Genomic DNA, 17,087 nt, shown 5'->3' with positions numbered 1-17,087 from the left:
GATGAACTGATACACAGTAGATTACACAATGCATTTTTAGGAAGTGTACACACTTGGTATGTGCGGTCTGTGGGCAATTCAATAATGACACCTTACCTGAAATGTTCACTATACATACAAATAAGAAAACAAATCAACAAAGATGACAAACAGAATGCAGTTTATTAATATAAAAGCCTTTCAAATGCATTAATACTGTGGAAACGTGGGGTCTATCCTATTTGCCCATGCCATGAGGCCTCCACAGATGTCTTTGACTGTGACACTGTCCACTTCTGATCCACTCATCTTCTCCACAGCCTGCACCGCCTTCTGAGAGTCGTTACCCAGCTTACAGATCACGTACACTGGAGGAAGCGTAGGAGAGTTAACACAGATACGTTTGGATCTAAAAGACTTCATAAAATTGCTTATTAACTTCAATACACTCAACCTTAACTATTTTATATAATAAAAGACCATAGAGAGACACCACAGGGGACACAATTCTGCACACAAGAGTGTTTAAAACCTCCCAGAGTTGATTATGCAAAAACTGACCATATAGTAAACAACCAAGACTGTATTAAATGCTAAGCTAAAACTCCTTAAGGCTAAATTTAGCTCATTGATAAAGAAAGCTCAACACAGTGAATATCCAGAACACAACCAAAATAACATTTTGAATATTAATTCCTCTAAAGCAGGCCAGCTGCTCAGGTTGACCGTACTTGTTTTGGAAAAGGGGTCACCTAGCAACCCCATTACAACCTGCTACTAGCTGTCCAAAATAAGCCTCCAGCCCGGCAGTATGAGGCTACACAGTGGGCTGTGAATATGCACAAGTGTCTCTGCGTGCCTGTTCATTTCAAACAACATGTACGGAGCCCAAATGGTGTTTTGACATGTTACCTGGAGGCCTGCAGTCACCTGCCATCTGCTGTTTCAATTGGCTGATTCTCTCTTGAAGTAATCGGATATGTTCACTCTTCCTCTCCTCTAAACTTGAGAGAGGAATGTCTGGCAGCAGTATAAGGACAATAATCACACGGAAACAGGAAATAGGATGAATAGGAACAGACTATACAGAAGTGTGACAAAGTGAGACTGATGTTGGTGCCTCCGTCGCTAAAAAGGATACTGAGGGAGAAAGGTAAGTGGCAAATGTCCACCTCCACAAGGGGGCGCACATCCAACAAGAGATGGGGCTCTGCATTATCTATTATCAATTTATAATCCTGGAATTACATTAAAACATTCATTAATGCACAAAGACTAATAACTTAGTAATTAGAGAGAGGTGTGGCTTTATCTTTTGGAAAAAAGACATTGATTGATATCTATAGTTAAACAGGGAAAACCAAACTACTCACAGCAAAAGTTGAAATGTTGCTGGGATTTGTATTTGTGGAGTAATATGAACATTTTAAATGCTTTTCCTTAAATCACAGGAAACAAAACTGCTTCTAACTGGAGCCCCTTGCACAATCTCGATTACAGCCCAATCAATCATGATCCCCATCTCTGCGCTTAATGACTCAGCGGGTTTGAAAGTGCCAATTCTGCCGAAACATAAACAGATGCAATCCACTACCACTGCTCCCAGTGCCAAATAGAACATATTATTCTTTCCCATAGAAAATCTACAGGCACATTTTAAGTCATTTCCCATTTGGGGCTGGGTCAGCGCTGAGATGTAATCAGTTTATGAATGCAAATAAAAACCGAGAAAATTGTGAGTAATCATACAATGAACAGCACTAAATACAGGGAGTCACGCAACGGGCAAACTCTGCTGTGGTGCACGTTCCCTACCTGTACTGTGATCCTCTGATCTCTGGAAAGGAGGTTGAGTTTGCGGCACTGAAACAGAGGAAATCAGGCAATGAGAGATTTTTCCTATGATTAGAGAATACTTGTGTGTCATTGTAAATGGCAGAAACAATTTTTATCACATCAAAAAGCAACATTCCTGTGAAAATGAGCATGACCCCGTAATATGAGTTGCCCCCTCAGCTTCGTCTCTTATGACCAACCTTATCTGTGGCAGCAGACCCACAGAAAGCCTCGTAGTCTACTAGCTGCGTTACACTGGGGTTCTCGCCACACACCGCACAGCCGGCCTGCTTGGGCCGCAACTTGATGGACCTGAATCTGGCGTCTTGAGCGTCAAACATCACCAGCTGCTGGCCGCAGGAAGCTGCCACACGGCGTCAAGGAGAAGGCCAGTTTGTGAAAAGCATCAGTATTCAGAGAATCCGGCTGCCACATCTCCCATTTGTGTACAAACATCATAAAATAATTCTGAGGTTTTGGTTGCAAAACCTCCCTGGCTGACGCACGGCCAGGTGTTAGTATGGGTATTACAGTGTAAGACGGGAGGCAGGTTAAGGCACGTCTATTCTCTGATGTGGATCCTGATATTAGCATGAGAACACTGTAACCGCAGCAGCTTCATAAGAGTTCTCATAGGAACGGCAAATGAACAGTCAGCAGAGTCCAGAGAATGCAGACAAAAATATTTCTGTCTGTTTTTACTTTATTTTATCAGACAGGCACAAAGAAACCCTTCTCATCCCTAACATTGCTACAATGAAAACCCTTTTAGCGGTTCTTTGTTGATTCATCCAGATGACTAGGCAGAAAATCCTGATATAAAGCAACAAAATGGCCAAAGAAGGTACTGTATGTATTGTAGGAGTTAAAAGGATACAGCCTTGCCCAGAGGCAATCTTGAGGACTTCCAGTGCTTGGAAGCAGCCCATTATCCCTGGAACTTAAAGAAAAGTGGAACATTTTACCAACAACTATTATTTACACAGACTGTGCTCTGTGCAAAGTTAATGTGTCCTGGGCAAGCAAGGGGACAAGACTCACCCACTCCTAACACCCCTCCGTCAGAACAGTTGGTCACTGTCTCTGGGGGTGGGGGTACTGGGTACAGACATCTGTAGCAGGGGCCTCCATGGTAGTTATATACAGTCAGCTACACACAGAGCAAGATAAAGTAAAGTAACATTACAAATCTAGAGGAGCTTATGCAAGATTTCTATCTTACCTGCCCCTCCATTCTCAGGGCACTTGCTGACACCAGAGGCTTGCCACTGAGCACACAAGCGTCATTCACCAGATAACGAGTGGGGACATTGTCTGAACAATCAGCCACAATGTCATATATGAGGTCAGCAGAGTCAAGGTGTCATCACTAACGGAGTTCATATCCTTGGTTAGTCACACATTGAATACACATTTCTCAACAGAATATCTAAAATTCTCTTTATGCACTATAAGCAATCCTAGGCCTGAATGAGACTGGCAGGTCTGTGTAACAGATGTTGGTTAAGGGCTTTGTAGCAGGATACTGTTGAATGAGTTGCAAGGCGTTCTCCGGAGAGAGCTGCAGGTGGTAGGGAATACACTCAACTGTTGAGTTCAACCTGCAGACATAAAGACACATTCAAAAATATCAATTCATTTACTAAGACGTCTGGTTTAGCCCAATATAATTAGCAGCTTTAATAAAAACAGATTAGTATTTTGGTCACCCCCTTTAAAATGAATATCAGGGCCATATTGATGGTTCAGTTAAACCAAGAACAAACCAAAACAGCAGCATGTGAGTTTTGAATCTGACGTGGGACCTTAGTCCCATGTCTGCCCCCGCTCTTCTCTCTCCCTCTTAATCTTTACTGTCTGTCTCAACTATAAAAAAGGTGCAAAGACAAATAAATGATCTTCAAAAAATACATTATCACTCTTGTATAGTAAGTTGTATTATGCATTTGATAAATACTCTTTAATGAACAATAAATGTGAGAGGGTGTTTTTGGGACACAGCATCAAAACGCTGTACAAGTTAGCCAGAGAAATGGTGCCCTCATGTGGTCATGGCTATACAATGTGTATGCTAACCACAGTAGGCCTACTGTGAGGGCGAAAGGCACCAAAAACAGCTGTCTCTAAAATAACATGTTTACACAATATTTGCAGACTGGGGAGAAATACACAACCAAATATAACCTGTGGTGAGACTGGAAAGCGCCAGCATCCATTATACAGCAACCAAAGGGTCACAAAAAAATATAGAAGTACACCAATTATCATAGTTACAGCAGAACATTTACTAATAATATCAAAATACTAGCTTCTCAGTTTCAGGTCTGTTTGTGCAGGAATGTATTTCTCAAAGGCTCTAACACACTTTTGTTCTACTAGAGGATACTGGTATTAAGGTGCTTTTGACCTCCCTGTACTGTCAATCAGTACCTTTTAACTGCATTGGCAGCAGATAGAGCCTTGGCTTGGCCCTGGTTCTCCTCCCCATGAAGCACCTGTCTGTGCAGGTTACTGAGCTCTACCTCGTCATAGTCCAGCAGGCCCAGGCGCCCTGCAGAGACACAAAGACAAACAAGCGAGTCAGAATGGCTTTTGAATAAATGTCATACCCCCGATGACAGTGGCAAACCATGTAGATTCAACTTTATAACCAGGGTACAAATGTAACCACAGTTTTTATCTATAGTTCTTGTTTACTGCCATTTCTCAAATGTTGTTTCTGCTAACCACTGACCACAGTCAGCGACTCAGCCTCTAAACAGAAAGCTAATGTTACACACACTCTACACAAACTCATATACCTCTTTCCTTTAGCCAAAGCGCAGTTGAAACTTCACCGGAGGCAACAGGTAGTATGATTTTGACCGCAAAAGGAAAACATATTGGGTCGTCCCGATGGCTCACCTGGTAGAGCTAGCGTCCCATATACCAAGGCTGAGTCCTTGCTGCAGTGGCTATTGGTTCAACTCTGACCTGTGGCCCTGTGCTGCCTGTCATCCCATTTCTCCCCCCACCCTTTCTGTCACTCTTCAGCTGTCACTAACAAAAGCAATAAAAGCCTAAAAAATACTTTAAAAATATATATATTCACATAATAAGTAAGTCTTCAATTAACAGTTGTTCATATACTCTTGTCTCCTTACCTAAGCGTTCTCAGTGCACTTGATTTTATTTTTTACAGCACTTAAAATAGGTAGGGTGATATGTTTCTTTAGGAAATGTAAATTAATAATTCTGGTCGCAAACCTCTCCCCCACAGGTACAATTATTTACTTTACCAGGGACTGGGAGGTGAAGAGCTCGACTGAATTACTCAAACCCATACAGTCCATTTATTTCAAGGTCAACAACAGATTGGTTAATGATTTGATTTGGCACAAGGTCACACTGAGCATTTATCAACTCCATTACCTACCGATGCCTGCTGCTGCAAGATACTGAGCCAGGGGGCAGCCCAGTCCTCCACAGCCCACAATCAGCACTGAGGTCTTGGATAGGTGTAGCTGACCTGTGGACAATCAAGACTCACTCTGTGTTCAGTCATGCCATAAATCTCACTTGACAGAATGCTACCTGTACTGTATATGTACAACACTGTCTGTAGCCATCCGTACCTTGTACACCCAGCTCGGGCAGAAGGAGCTGTCTGCTGTACCGCATGATGTCCTCATTGCTGAGGGCTGGTTTGGCTTCCAGGGGGGTTAGTGGTGTGACTTTGTCATGCAGCTCCAGTACTGATGTATGGCTCTGAGGGCGGAATTATTACACAAGACATAAGAAACACGTTTAAACAACAGGAGCTTGGAGCAATCATATCAATCATTTACAGCCATTAACAGTCTGCCTCTATAATGTAATGAGCTACAATTATATCTCTCTTTACATACGTCTACAGCCCATATGCCTGACATAAGGAGCTCTTTGGGAAGCACTCTTTATAGGAAGGGATTTAAGTGGCTTGTGGTGTGCTTATTTAGCATATAGGACATAATGAGTTTAGTGTGCTAGGTTGAAATATCCAGATTTCTTTTGGACCCTTTAAAATGCCAATCAGTTTTGCAGGTCTTCTGCCTTTTTTAGCATGTTTGCCATGGACTTATTTGTTAGCTAAAAAGCATCTGGATCTACGAATACAGCACTGCATTCTTGTCTGTACAATTGTACAAAAAGTGTTTATGCATTTGATGCTGTGTTTTAATGCAATGATGATGTGATATTCACATGAGTATTGTGTGATCTCCCATTTACTGAATAATCTGTTCATATTATCCACAGATGTTGATGTATATTCAATTTCAATTTCTCAGCTAAACATCATCAGCTAACAAAGTAAGTTAGATGTCTGTCCAGTGCTGCGGACACATTTGGACAAGCACTAGTTGAAGCATCCAGTAGGACTTTCGTACCTTTTCCAGTTGTGCCAGTTTATTCTTCAGAGCAGCTATCTCTTTCTCTTTCTCCTTGAGCTCTGCCTTCAAGCAGCACACCTCTTCGGCCATTACTGCTGGCACAAAGGAAACACCCGCACTTACAAAAACGAATCTAAAAAAACAACGCTACGATGCTGATAGAGCTGCAGTGTGACTGCGAGACAAGAACGTGTTGACATACAAAGCGCACGGCACAAACTTCCGGGTTGACCACGTGACAATGCGACACACGTGGTAGATGACGCACCAAGCGCTGGTCTTACTTTTTGACCAATTAATAAGTCGTTTAAATTAATAGTTAAAGCAACGATTCATTCTTAGAAAATGTAAAAAGAATAAAAAAAAGTTATTCAAGCTTCCGTACACAAAGCACCACGTGAGGTCCTTTATATTTCCTTAAATATGTTTTCATGTAAAGCTCCCGTTTAAATGTTTACTAGACTGCTTAGAGATCACAATGGGTACACTTAGACTGTGTCTTGTGACCTCCAGGCTAATATAGGTAAACTGTAAATGTGCGTTGGTCTGTTGAGCAATTATCAAAGGAAGATATGGGGTCACTGCCGTATGTCACAAACACCCATGAGGTTCCTGAGAGTGCACACACACACACACACGTACACAGCAGTATGTGACGTGCTGTGGTTTAGAGAGCCTCGGGTCCTCCCTCCTGCTTTTCACATGATCTGTAAGCTTTCACAGAGGAGAGACAGGAATGTGGAGAGGAGCGTCAACAAGCCACGGTCCTGCCATAATGCGTTTATTTTACACTGTGTCCATCTGGGTGACATTCATCCACTGCACCAATGGAATTCCCTGGACACAAGAAAAGGTAAATACATTTTGAGGATCTGTTCACATTTTGTGGTCTTAACATTTTGCCAGACAGTCATAATATAGGAACCCTTCTCCAGGAGTGAAACCATTTTAAAAAACTTGCCACATGCAGTGTTTTTACAATTTTATTATTATGTAGCCTACTTTGGACATATCTAATTTACCTTTTTATAATTTAAAAGCAAATGAAATCAATATCTTGAATTGTTTTGTTAGAAAAAACATTTGAATTTGAAATAATTAACTTCTGTTTATATTGGTGTGGTAGTTGTTATTATATATTATTATTATATGTTATTATATATATATATATATATATATATATATTAGTTTATATTGGTTGGTAGTGCATGCTTTTCCTCTTAAGATGGAGATTAGTACGTAGACTGTTCATTGTGTAAAGTTCCCAGTTTCAGTTTTGATATACATAATATCTGAATATATTTATTCATGATTTTCCAGCAACCCTCTGCACTGTTTTCTGGCACAGTTGTGTAATTCTCCAGAGATTCACCTGGGTATGCCTGGCCATTCATGTTCTTCATTTATGTTCTTCTTCTCCTCTCCTCTTTGCCTAGTTGCTATGGCAGCACAGTCATCATCATTGATCCTCCAATTGCACGTCTTGGTATTTATAGACCTTAAGTGGACCCCCTTTTAACCCTCTCTAAGCCCAGTGCGCCTCAGCTCTTTGTATAACTATATTCAGTCTATGTGACCACATAATTATACTTTTTGCATTGTATGCCACTCTGTAATTACAGGACTGATGTGTGAGTCCTAGTCAGTATGGACCGAGCTCATGCTGTGAACGTTTGACGAAGTGAATGTTTATGCTTCAGTTGTAATGAACAGAGTTAAGGAATGCGCCCTCCCCTATTGTCTGAGACAGTAAAGTTAAACTAAATTAGGAGGAACAACAAATGTGAAAATGTTCAGTCTGAAGTCTTACAGTACATATTAAGCAAAAACATTTGCCTGTTTTAGCTTCTCAATTGCAACAATGTTCTGTTGTTCTGGGTTTTGGACTGTTGGGCTGACATAAAACACAATTTGAAGATGTCACCCTTGGCTTTGGGTTTATGTGTTGTGATTTTTTTCCACAATTTTCTGACATTTTCAATTGACATTAAGTGACTGATTAAAAATAATAAAATTGAAAATTATAAAATAATAATAATTGATATTTAAAATAATTGTCAGAATGGATTTGATAACTAAACAATATGCTTCTAATTTCCATCCCATTGTCAATTAAGGACTACAGAGAGCCTGTTATTGGAGGCTGGAGCAGTGTAAAACATACAGACTAAACAGGCTATTCACCATCAGCTCTTTCCCTCTTGCTCCCTGTCCTTCAGTTTGTTACCACGACAACCATGGTTCTCAGCAGGTGAACTTTGAGACCAAATGAAAAAGAGCCATGGGATCGGAGAATCAATATGTTTTTTTTAACCCACGACTGTAATTTAGCACGCATTGAATCGACCCATTCAGCTCCCAATCCATATGATTCCTTAAACTGCCCAAACAGATTGATCTGCTCTTTTACAATCACTTCTATTTCCCAGACCATGAGAGAGCAATAACATGTTGACAAGCACCCTTCACTGTCCTGCCTCTCTATTCAATAGATCCATGCTTTTCTAAAGTAGCTTGCGTGTGCATTCGAAGCAATTCAATCAGTGTCTATTCACACTGGTCTAAGTGGCTCTTGTGTCTCTCTCTGAGGAAGTGTTAGAGTGAGCTTCACAGCTCATCTAAAACACTGTGTTTGACAAAATAACAAGATCACAATGTTGTTTTTTAATTTTCACATACTGTAGGTTTTTTTAGACATTGTCATGTAGGAAAAATCTCTCCTATATGATGGATTTTCTCTTCAGATGTCCCTAGCAACTTTATAATTGAAATAAAAAATTCCACTGTTGGCAAACCTAGTGAACATTTTCCAGTGGCGTGAAAGAATGTTGTGACACACTACAATTAGTGGTTCTGCAAGCTGTGTCATCCACACTGTTGCTCAATTAAAATGCATCATAGGAAGACGTCCCTTGCAGTTATATCAGGAAAATGTTGAACTGAAACTGAGCACATTGCTTGGTCTTTCTGAACACACTTCTTTGCTTCCTAATTATTAACTGTACCCAATGCTGTTTCTCATCCATTTTAAATCATCTTGTTTCCTCCCTCTGGTTGGGTTCAGCTCCATCACCGAGCTCTCACTCTAACACAAGATGAGGTCAGTACCGCCCTGTCTCACACTGACCTGGAGCAGATGTGGGTGAGAGACCTGAGACCGCTGCTGGTTACCAGGTACCCAGGCTCTGCAGGCAGCCAGGCCGTACAGCAGGTGAGTTTATTTGGTCCACTTTTAAATACACAGACACTTGTACTGACAAAGATAAAGATAACTTCCCCACTACCACCCACAAGCATGTGTGTTGAACATGAAACATTTACTGTGTCACGATAAACACCTATTTTAATAAATGCAAAGAAACATGTTACTTTTACCTCATGGAAAACACTACTTAGTGGGGTGGTGATAAAGTGAGGTATGTTCTGAATGCTCATTACTAACAAGTAATCCTTGTGTGGTTACAGCATATCAAAACAACCCTCAGTTCCCTCGGAGCAGGCTGGGAAGTGACGGAGGATAAGTTTGTGTCACAAACACCCTATGGACCCCTGCCTTTCACTAACCTAATTGCCACCCTCAACCCATCAGCCAAGCGCCGCCTGGTCCTGGCCTGTCACTACGACTCCAAGTACTACCCACCACAGTGGCACGGGAGGGAGTTCCAAGGCGCCACTGATTCTGCCGTTCCCTGTGCCATGATGTTGGAGCTGGCCCGAGCCCTGGATGAAGAACTGAAAGCTCAGAAGGTGGTGACCTTAAGCATGTAACTTGAAATAGTTATTCAGGCCATTTAGGGGTTTGTATTAGTTTTAGTAGTACTGACTGACTTACAGCACTGACGAGTTGTGGCCATGAATCACAGGCAAGTCATACAACAGCAACAATGGTAGTAAGTTCTAGGAAAAACAAGGCTAAACATGTCGCAGACAAGACCAGTTCTAGGAACATTGGGTGAGTTTTTCCATTTCACTCAAACATAAGAAATTGTATCACATCAAAATAGATAAAGGATAAGGCTGATATTATCTATCTATGTTCTATAAAAGGCCTTTGTGCTGCATTCACATGGATTCAGGCAAAGCGTATATGGCAAACTGGATGCCGTGTTTGGGGATGAGAGCAGGATATTAGGTGAGGCCAGCAGAGAATACCAGCAATTATAACAATTTTATAAGTTAAGTTTATAAAGTTTATATAAGTTAAAATATTTCTTTTTCTGTACTCCACAACGGAAAACCGGATGTTACATAGGTTCCTTACACAAGGAGATAACATGGGCAAACTGGAAAATGAGACGCTAATAATGAATAAATTACATAAAATAATTACCAGAAGATATTTTATTTAAAATAATTTACCAGAAATTATTTTATTTAATACATTTAATTCAATTTTTTGTAAATGACACAACATCACCGTAGCAACATTTTGTCATGCATGTTTCGTTTTGCTGTCCTGCCATTCTCTCCGTTTGTTTCTTTTTCCCGTGGTATGAGGAAGGTGCTGTCTGTCTGCCGTCTACTGTCTGCCTGAATCCATGTGAATGCAACATTAAGCAATCTCATTGAGTCAGTCACTACGAGTTGGATGATTCAGCTAACTAGAAGTAAAATGTGTGTATCACTTTGTAAGTGAAGGCCTAAATCTAAATGTTCTGTTATAGTAGGTTTAATACCCATAAACCTTTACGGATGAACAAACCTCTGCTGCAACACATCATTATTGGCAACAGCAACATTTTAAGTACAAAATCTATAATTACTGGTTCTGTTTTATAAGAATTATCACAAATCTGCCATCAACAATTTTGGATTGCTCCACAAACAAGTGATTCATAAGGAAAACACTTAGTATTCATGCAGCTTGCTCCTCTGCCCTTTTCCTGTTTCACAGTTGAGCTCAGACCCCTGTCCACTGGGCGGACACTGACAGGGCCTGTGACAGAGAGAGATCAGCCAAGGGACATGTTTATCAGATTCAGCTGTCTGTCACAAAGGTCACTGTGGGAATAGGAATCACAGTGAATACAAATACATTCGCTGCCGTGGAGGTGGACACATAATCAATATCATAGCTGTTAAATGATAGATAGAGGAAACTGTAAACATACTATTACAGAAGTATATTTTTAAGGACAAAACGTTGGGCAATTTATGTGTCACTGTAATCCCAAGACCACAGGGGGGCAGCAAAGCTCTGTGGATGCAAACAGGTGTGGCACATAACTGTCTTATTTTTATCTCCGATCTAGATTTCCAGTCCCAACCTGACCTTGCAGTTGGTCTTCTTTGACGGAGAGGAGGCTCTTTTCCAGTGGACGTCCACAGACTCCCTGTATGGCTCTCGCCACCTTGCCCAGAAGATGGAGACCACCCCACACCCCGCCGGAGCCACAGACACCAACCAACTACACGGCATAGTAGCTCACAGTTCTACTTACCCTTCTCTACCCAAATCACCTGCGATTAACATAATCATTTAATCACTCTGGAGATCATCCCTTTGTTAGCCCACATCAATTTCAGTACAATCTGCTTAGCCCTGATCTCCTCTTACACACACAGCCCACACAGACACCCTAGCAAGGGAGGTGCAGGGGGACATAGAAATTCCATAGAAATTCGAAAGCAGCCCATTTTATCATCTGGGAGGTTATCAAACATCATTTATTACACAGTCTATGATAACAAGACGTCACATTAATTGGTGTGTGTTTCTGTATCCTAGCTGTGAAGAGATAGTGTAACTGTGTATCAACAAATGTAGACATTCCTGTGGGCACAGAGATAACGCAGACTATATCTTAAAGAACCAAGTGCGTGTGTGTGTGTGTGTGTGTGTGTGTGTGTGAGTGCTCATGTAGACAGCCAGACAACCGTGTTTTGTCTGCTGCAGAGATAACATGAAGCACTGATGTCAGTGTGTTGCACCACCACACCACACTCAAAGCTGGGCTGTGAGGTGTGATTAGGTGTAATGGTGACTTCAGGATGTGTAGGGAGTTTATCATGACACCCTTTTCACCCCTGTTTCATCTCCTCCAGGATCTGTTTGTGTTGTTGGACCTGATCGGGGCTCCTAGTCCACACTTCGGCAGCCAGTTCCCCAGCACAATGCACTGGCTCTCCAGGCTGCAGAGCATTGGTGAGTAATCAAATGTTTTACATTATTGTACACTACATAGGTCTGTTTACTTTGTTGAAGGTGCGGCACAAATATGAGTCACATTAATCACTAGTCATTAATACATTAATCATCATTATATCAAGGCCAATGTGGCAACTGTGCTGCATATCTGTCACACTGTATCTTTCATTTGTTTGCCATCCTTGTGTTGTTATGCCTTCACTGTGATATTATATTTTTTAACTTAAAGCAGAAACAAGCTGGAAGTGTTTCCACTGCCTCGTTTAATTGATTTTAAGGGAAATCTGGACTAAGCATTAGGAATAACTACATAGAAATGTTTTGCTACATTAACATATTATTTTCTGCCCCTTTATCTCTGTGTTTTTATCCCTTTTTTAAAGTGGGTGGGGCTTTGTTTGAAAAAGGTGATGTCACATACTTCCGTGCACCAATCAGGATTTACATTTTATTCAAAATGTGATGTCAGGTGTGGGGTTGTTTGCTTCTGTTGCAAGCACTTTCAACCCAAATTGATGAAACGACATCCAAACATTCCAAATCAGCTCATTCTTGAATTGTTGATTTATAGAACTATTAATAACTAATAATTTTTTCTGTAACCTAAACTAACACACAAAACACTTTTTCTCTCTTTGTCCTGCCTCTTATATCCTCAGAAAAGCGTTTACACTCCATGAACCAGCTTGTGGATCATCCTAACAACGTGCAATATTTCTGGCCAGATCGACCTGTCGGACATATAGAAGATGATCATATACCATTCCTAAACAGAGGTATGCACACCAAGTGACACAAGTACTGCAAATATTATTACATTTATTGTGTAGCTCTGTTGGGTGATCCTCATACTGTGCCCTCCTATCAGGTGTACGTATCCTCCACCTCATCCCCTCCCCCTTCCCGTCCGTGTGGCACACGTTTGATGACAACGAGCAGAACCTGGATCGCTCCACCATTCAGAACCTCAACAAGATCCTGCAGGTTTTTGTTCTGGAGTACCTCAACGCCAGACCCACCATCCCTTCAACCCCACAGAATGCACCGTAAAAAGAAATGCCAGCATATTGTTCAACAGCTTTCTTTCTTTCTTTTGATGTTTCACTGTTAAGATCTTCAGTTGTTATTCTATAGTGAGACTGAGAGAAAAGACTATATTTATTTCTGTTTGAACACCAACGTGTACTCCTTGACCTTATAATTGAGATGTAAGTTTGAGACTCAACCTTGCACATCAGAAGGGTGGCAAATTCACAAGAGATTTTGCATAGAGTTTAGGGAGATATATAATGTCATACACGGTGCATTTTGCATCTTTATTTTGAAAATCTTTGTAAAAACATATTTTGGCTGATGTAATTGCGACATGTATTTTTTTTCCAAATTGGTTCATAAGAGACTTCAAGACTCTGAAGCTTCGTCTTCCCTTTAAGGCCAAAATCCCCAGCAACAAGATCAGCACACAGGATCTTCTGTGTGTTTTTTACTACACTGCTTTCTTTATATCAACCCCTCCTTTACACTGTGAAGAGGCATTTTAAAGAGGAGCAAAAAAAGTATAGTGCAGAGGTAAAAATAATAAGTGTGAGCAGTTAAAATTATATGATACCCTTTATTTTACAAATTTCCCTGGCAACATTGAACTACATGAATGCATTGCAAGTCCAAAGTTGTTAATAATTTCATTATTAGTTGCTTTGGGGTAGCCTGAAAACATATTATCATCATCATGAAATAATGTCCTGAATCCTTGATATGTTATATTGTTTGATAGATATACAATATAGCCACCCACATGACACATGTGAGACAGTGTCACACTGTGTTTTAGCTACGGTGTATGTGACATTTCCTCAGCGATAGTAAATCTGTTCAGCGTTAACAGAGCAGACCTGCAAGTGGCAGGAAGTGGGTTTATTTCTATTATAACAACATCTTTAGCCCTTCATATCCTGTCATCTTAGAAAGTGAAGTGGATAACTTCCTGTGCTGATGTTTCATGTGCCTGCCTTTGTTTATATGACATTAGTAGCCTGATTTTTTTATGTAGATCCCAGAATAATATACAGTGCCAAATCTGGACTTCCTGTCTTTTGAGGGTGAAATAAATGTTGATTCAGAATACAAGGGAGCTTATGCAGAGTTTGCTTATCTTTACAAGTCTTTGTTTTACTGTGGATGAAGAAGTTAGTTTTGCTCAGATGCTTGCTCATTTTAATAATCTGAGGTGATCTTTTGTTCAAGTTTTTCTTAACCCTATATTTGTAATTCTGACCTAAAACAGCAAGAAGAACCAATACCGTTCTTCCAGTTTTGCATCTGGTGATCCGTCTCTCAGCCTTAAAGCTCAGGCTCTCTCGTACTTAACAGACCAAACACCCCTTCCATCTCACCTCGACAACAATCCCATGATTCACTAATCCTATCAGGGAAGACCTCCCCTGAATTCCTCAGCACCCAAATCCCCTTCAATCCAGCCCACTCTCATGAGAACTAAGTGTGGCTCAGACCCTCCTGTTCACTGCATTCAGAAATGTTTGTGATGCCTGGCAACAATGTACACCAACATACCGTATCTGGTCTTGAAGGAGATTAAAAATGCTTCAAGGGTCATTAGTCAACTAAGACTGCAAAGTGATGTATAGTTTCCACCCAAACTCCAGAAAGTTGAGAAATCTGTGTGTTTAATGCTTTCTCTGCCATAAGAGATCTGCAGTTCTTTATACGGATACCTTTTTGTACTGTCACCTTGTCTCACGCTCACCCTCCCTTCTTTCATTCTTATTTCTGTCAGCTTGGCATTAGGTTTTATATTACCTCTGGCATTCTGCATGTCAATCATCACCATAATTACTTGGTTGAGATAAAATATCTTTAATTAACTTTAATCTAAAGGAAGGACTGTTATTCAAAATACATCTTGGTTCAAGCCAACCAGCAAGGAAACCAGCATGTTGGAACAAGGAATAAGAGGAGAAGCAGAACAAATTGTTGTATAGCACTCTATTGGGTCTTCCAGTAATGTTTTGCCTGACAGCAAACTGATATGCCCAGGTTTAATAACAGTCTAGCTTTAATCTGCAGCTGATTACAGTGCAGAGTGAACAACAGCTTCCAGCTGTACAGTAATGGAGTGATGGGAAGGGCCAGGACTCTCCCATGCAAGGTGTGTTTCAGATTGTTAGAAAATCCTGAAGAGGTCACTTAATGTCAAAAACCATAACAGTAAAACTACTTAAACTCTTTACAAAGACTCTTATTGAAGGCACATACATGCTGAGGTCACAACACTTACAATTTATGAAATAGCTATTTAATAAGCGCAACCTGAAGAAGAATTTTGATATTCCCCAATTGTCACTCTGTCTGATGGTCTTTTCCTGCTTTCTAATATCTTGTTTAGTAACTAGCTGTTGCCACACAATAAACATGTACATTTGACCTCACCAAGCCTGGTCTAGCCTATATCATGTTACATACAGTTTATGTCAACACATCAGCCAAGAGCAAGGTAATAAGATGATGTTTGGTCAAATTCATTCTTTATGGTCACATATTGTCACTGTCAGGAGAAAATCACAATCCAAAATGTTCTTATAGGCTTTCTTTGACGTTCAAATACACCAAAAGAAATCCCTCTTTTTACATCACAGACGATATTTATTCTAAATGGGTAACTCAGGTGGCTGTGGACTCCTTTATAGCCTACAATCCATTTTCATTATATTATTGGATTGGGTTTGTTTTCTAAATTACTGAGATTGTAAACAATGTAAATCATTACTCTTTGCATGTGTGTAGGATTGAGCCAGCCTGCAAAAAGGGAAGGTACCAACAGAGAGCAGCAGTGAGTCACATTCAGTTCAGTGTCAAGAAGAAGTCCCTTCTGATGTTTCTCTTACATGATAATATATATGATTGAACACATTATGGTAATATCACAGTAATGGCTCAATATCATGTTAGTAATACACCAGTGAGCTATGGCCCATGAATATAAACAACTAAGATGTTTAATACACATTGTAAATAGTTATGCACTGATATTTAACTGTGACCCACCATTTACATATTTGTGTGTTCTTGTATATATATATTTTTTTTTTTTAGGAGCAACAAATCATATACTGGGCAGCACATAGTTTAATATAACACACATCCAGTTTAAATGAGGGCGGTGAACACAGCAACTACCAACATCATACGCTGCATTCAGGTGCTCTCTGTAAACCTCTAATTACATTTCCCGAAGTGGTAAATAAATACTAGATTGTTGGTCAAAAATGATAATGTAATTGTACAGAAACGTGCCTGTTGCAAAATCAATCGAAAAATACTTACTTTAACAGAAAATAAAAGGGGAAATGCATCATGGTATACATTAGTTTCCATAACCATGCACATTTGTGTACATATCAATACATAACCATACAAATAAAATATGAATATAATGGAAAATAACATAAGCTATGTGGTCATTCGCTTGTATCTGAGTCAGAGGAAATTACTTCATTTTACGGTTTGCTTTTGCGCACAAGTTGTGATTTCCCCCAGTATTCCCGGCAGCCAGTGAACGCAGCACTGATCCCAGACGTATTTCAGTCCAACCTCTAGTCCCGCGTGCAGAGTGATACAGAGGGTGAACACAAACAGACGAACAGCAGCGACCCTTCGTGAACAATGTCACAGCAAACTAGCTCCTTCATTTAAACTGT

At 40.3% G+C, this 17,087-nt stretch overlaps 2 protein-coding genes across 3 annotated transcripts; one reads left to right on the top strand and one right to left on the bottom strand.

Moving 5' to 3' along the window:
• Positions 1-143: 143 nt before the first annotated feature.
• Positions 144-6,464, bottom strand: mocs3 (molybdenum cofactor synthesis 3). Its single transcript, XM_035674325.1, has 13 exons — positions 6,222-6,464; positions 5,430-5,562; positions 5,231-5,323; positions 4,246-4,366; positions 3,342-3,416; positions 3,038-3,155; positions 2,857-2,965; positions 2,693-2,755; positions 2,016-2,179; positions 1,795-1,842; positions 1,121-1,217; positions 892-999; positions 144-347 (listed from the first exon to the last, which is right to left on the bottom strand). The coding sequence occupies exons 1-13, from the start codon at positions 6,312-6,314 to the stop codon at positions 190-192; spliced, it is 1,380 nt and encodes a 459-aa protein (XP_035530218.1). The 5' UTR covers positions 6,315-6,464; the 3' UTR covers positions 144-189.
• On the top strand, positions 887-14,503 carry LOC118337353 (glutaminyl-peptide cyclotransferase). 2 transcript variants are annotated; one of them, XM_035674327.1, is made up of 7 exons: positions 887-1,132; positions 9,289-9,435; positions 9,690-9,971; positions 11,477-11,644; positions 12,270-12,369; positions 13,032-13,148; positions 13,241-14,503. In XM_035674327.1, exons 2-7 carry the CDS (start codon positions 9,361-9,363, stop codon positions 13,420-13,422), a joined length of 924 nt encoding a protein of 307 aa, XP_035530220.1. In that variant the 5' UTR covers positions 887-1,132; positions 9,289-9,360; the 3' UTR covers positions 13,423-14,503. The 2 variants fall into 2 exon arrangements, with proteins under 2 accessions (XP_035530220.1, XP_035530219.1); XM_035674326.1 differs by lacking the exon at positions 887-1,132 and adding an exon at positions 6,877-7,077.
• Positions 14,504-17,087: the final 2,584 nt, after the last annotated feature.

This window comes from Morone saxatilis, unplaced genomic scaffold (assembly GCF_004916995.1).
Source record: "Morone saxatilis isolate NCDOM2014 unplaced genomic scaffold, NCSU_SB_2.0 Contig3, whole genome shotgun sequence".
Taxonomy (NCBI): Eukaryota; Metazoa; Chordata; class Actinopteri; family Moronidae; genus Morone; species Morone saxatilis.
Note: the sequence above shows the minus strand (reverse complement) of the source record. Positions and strands in the feature narration are given on the sequence as shown.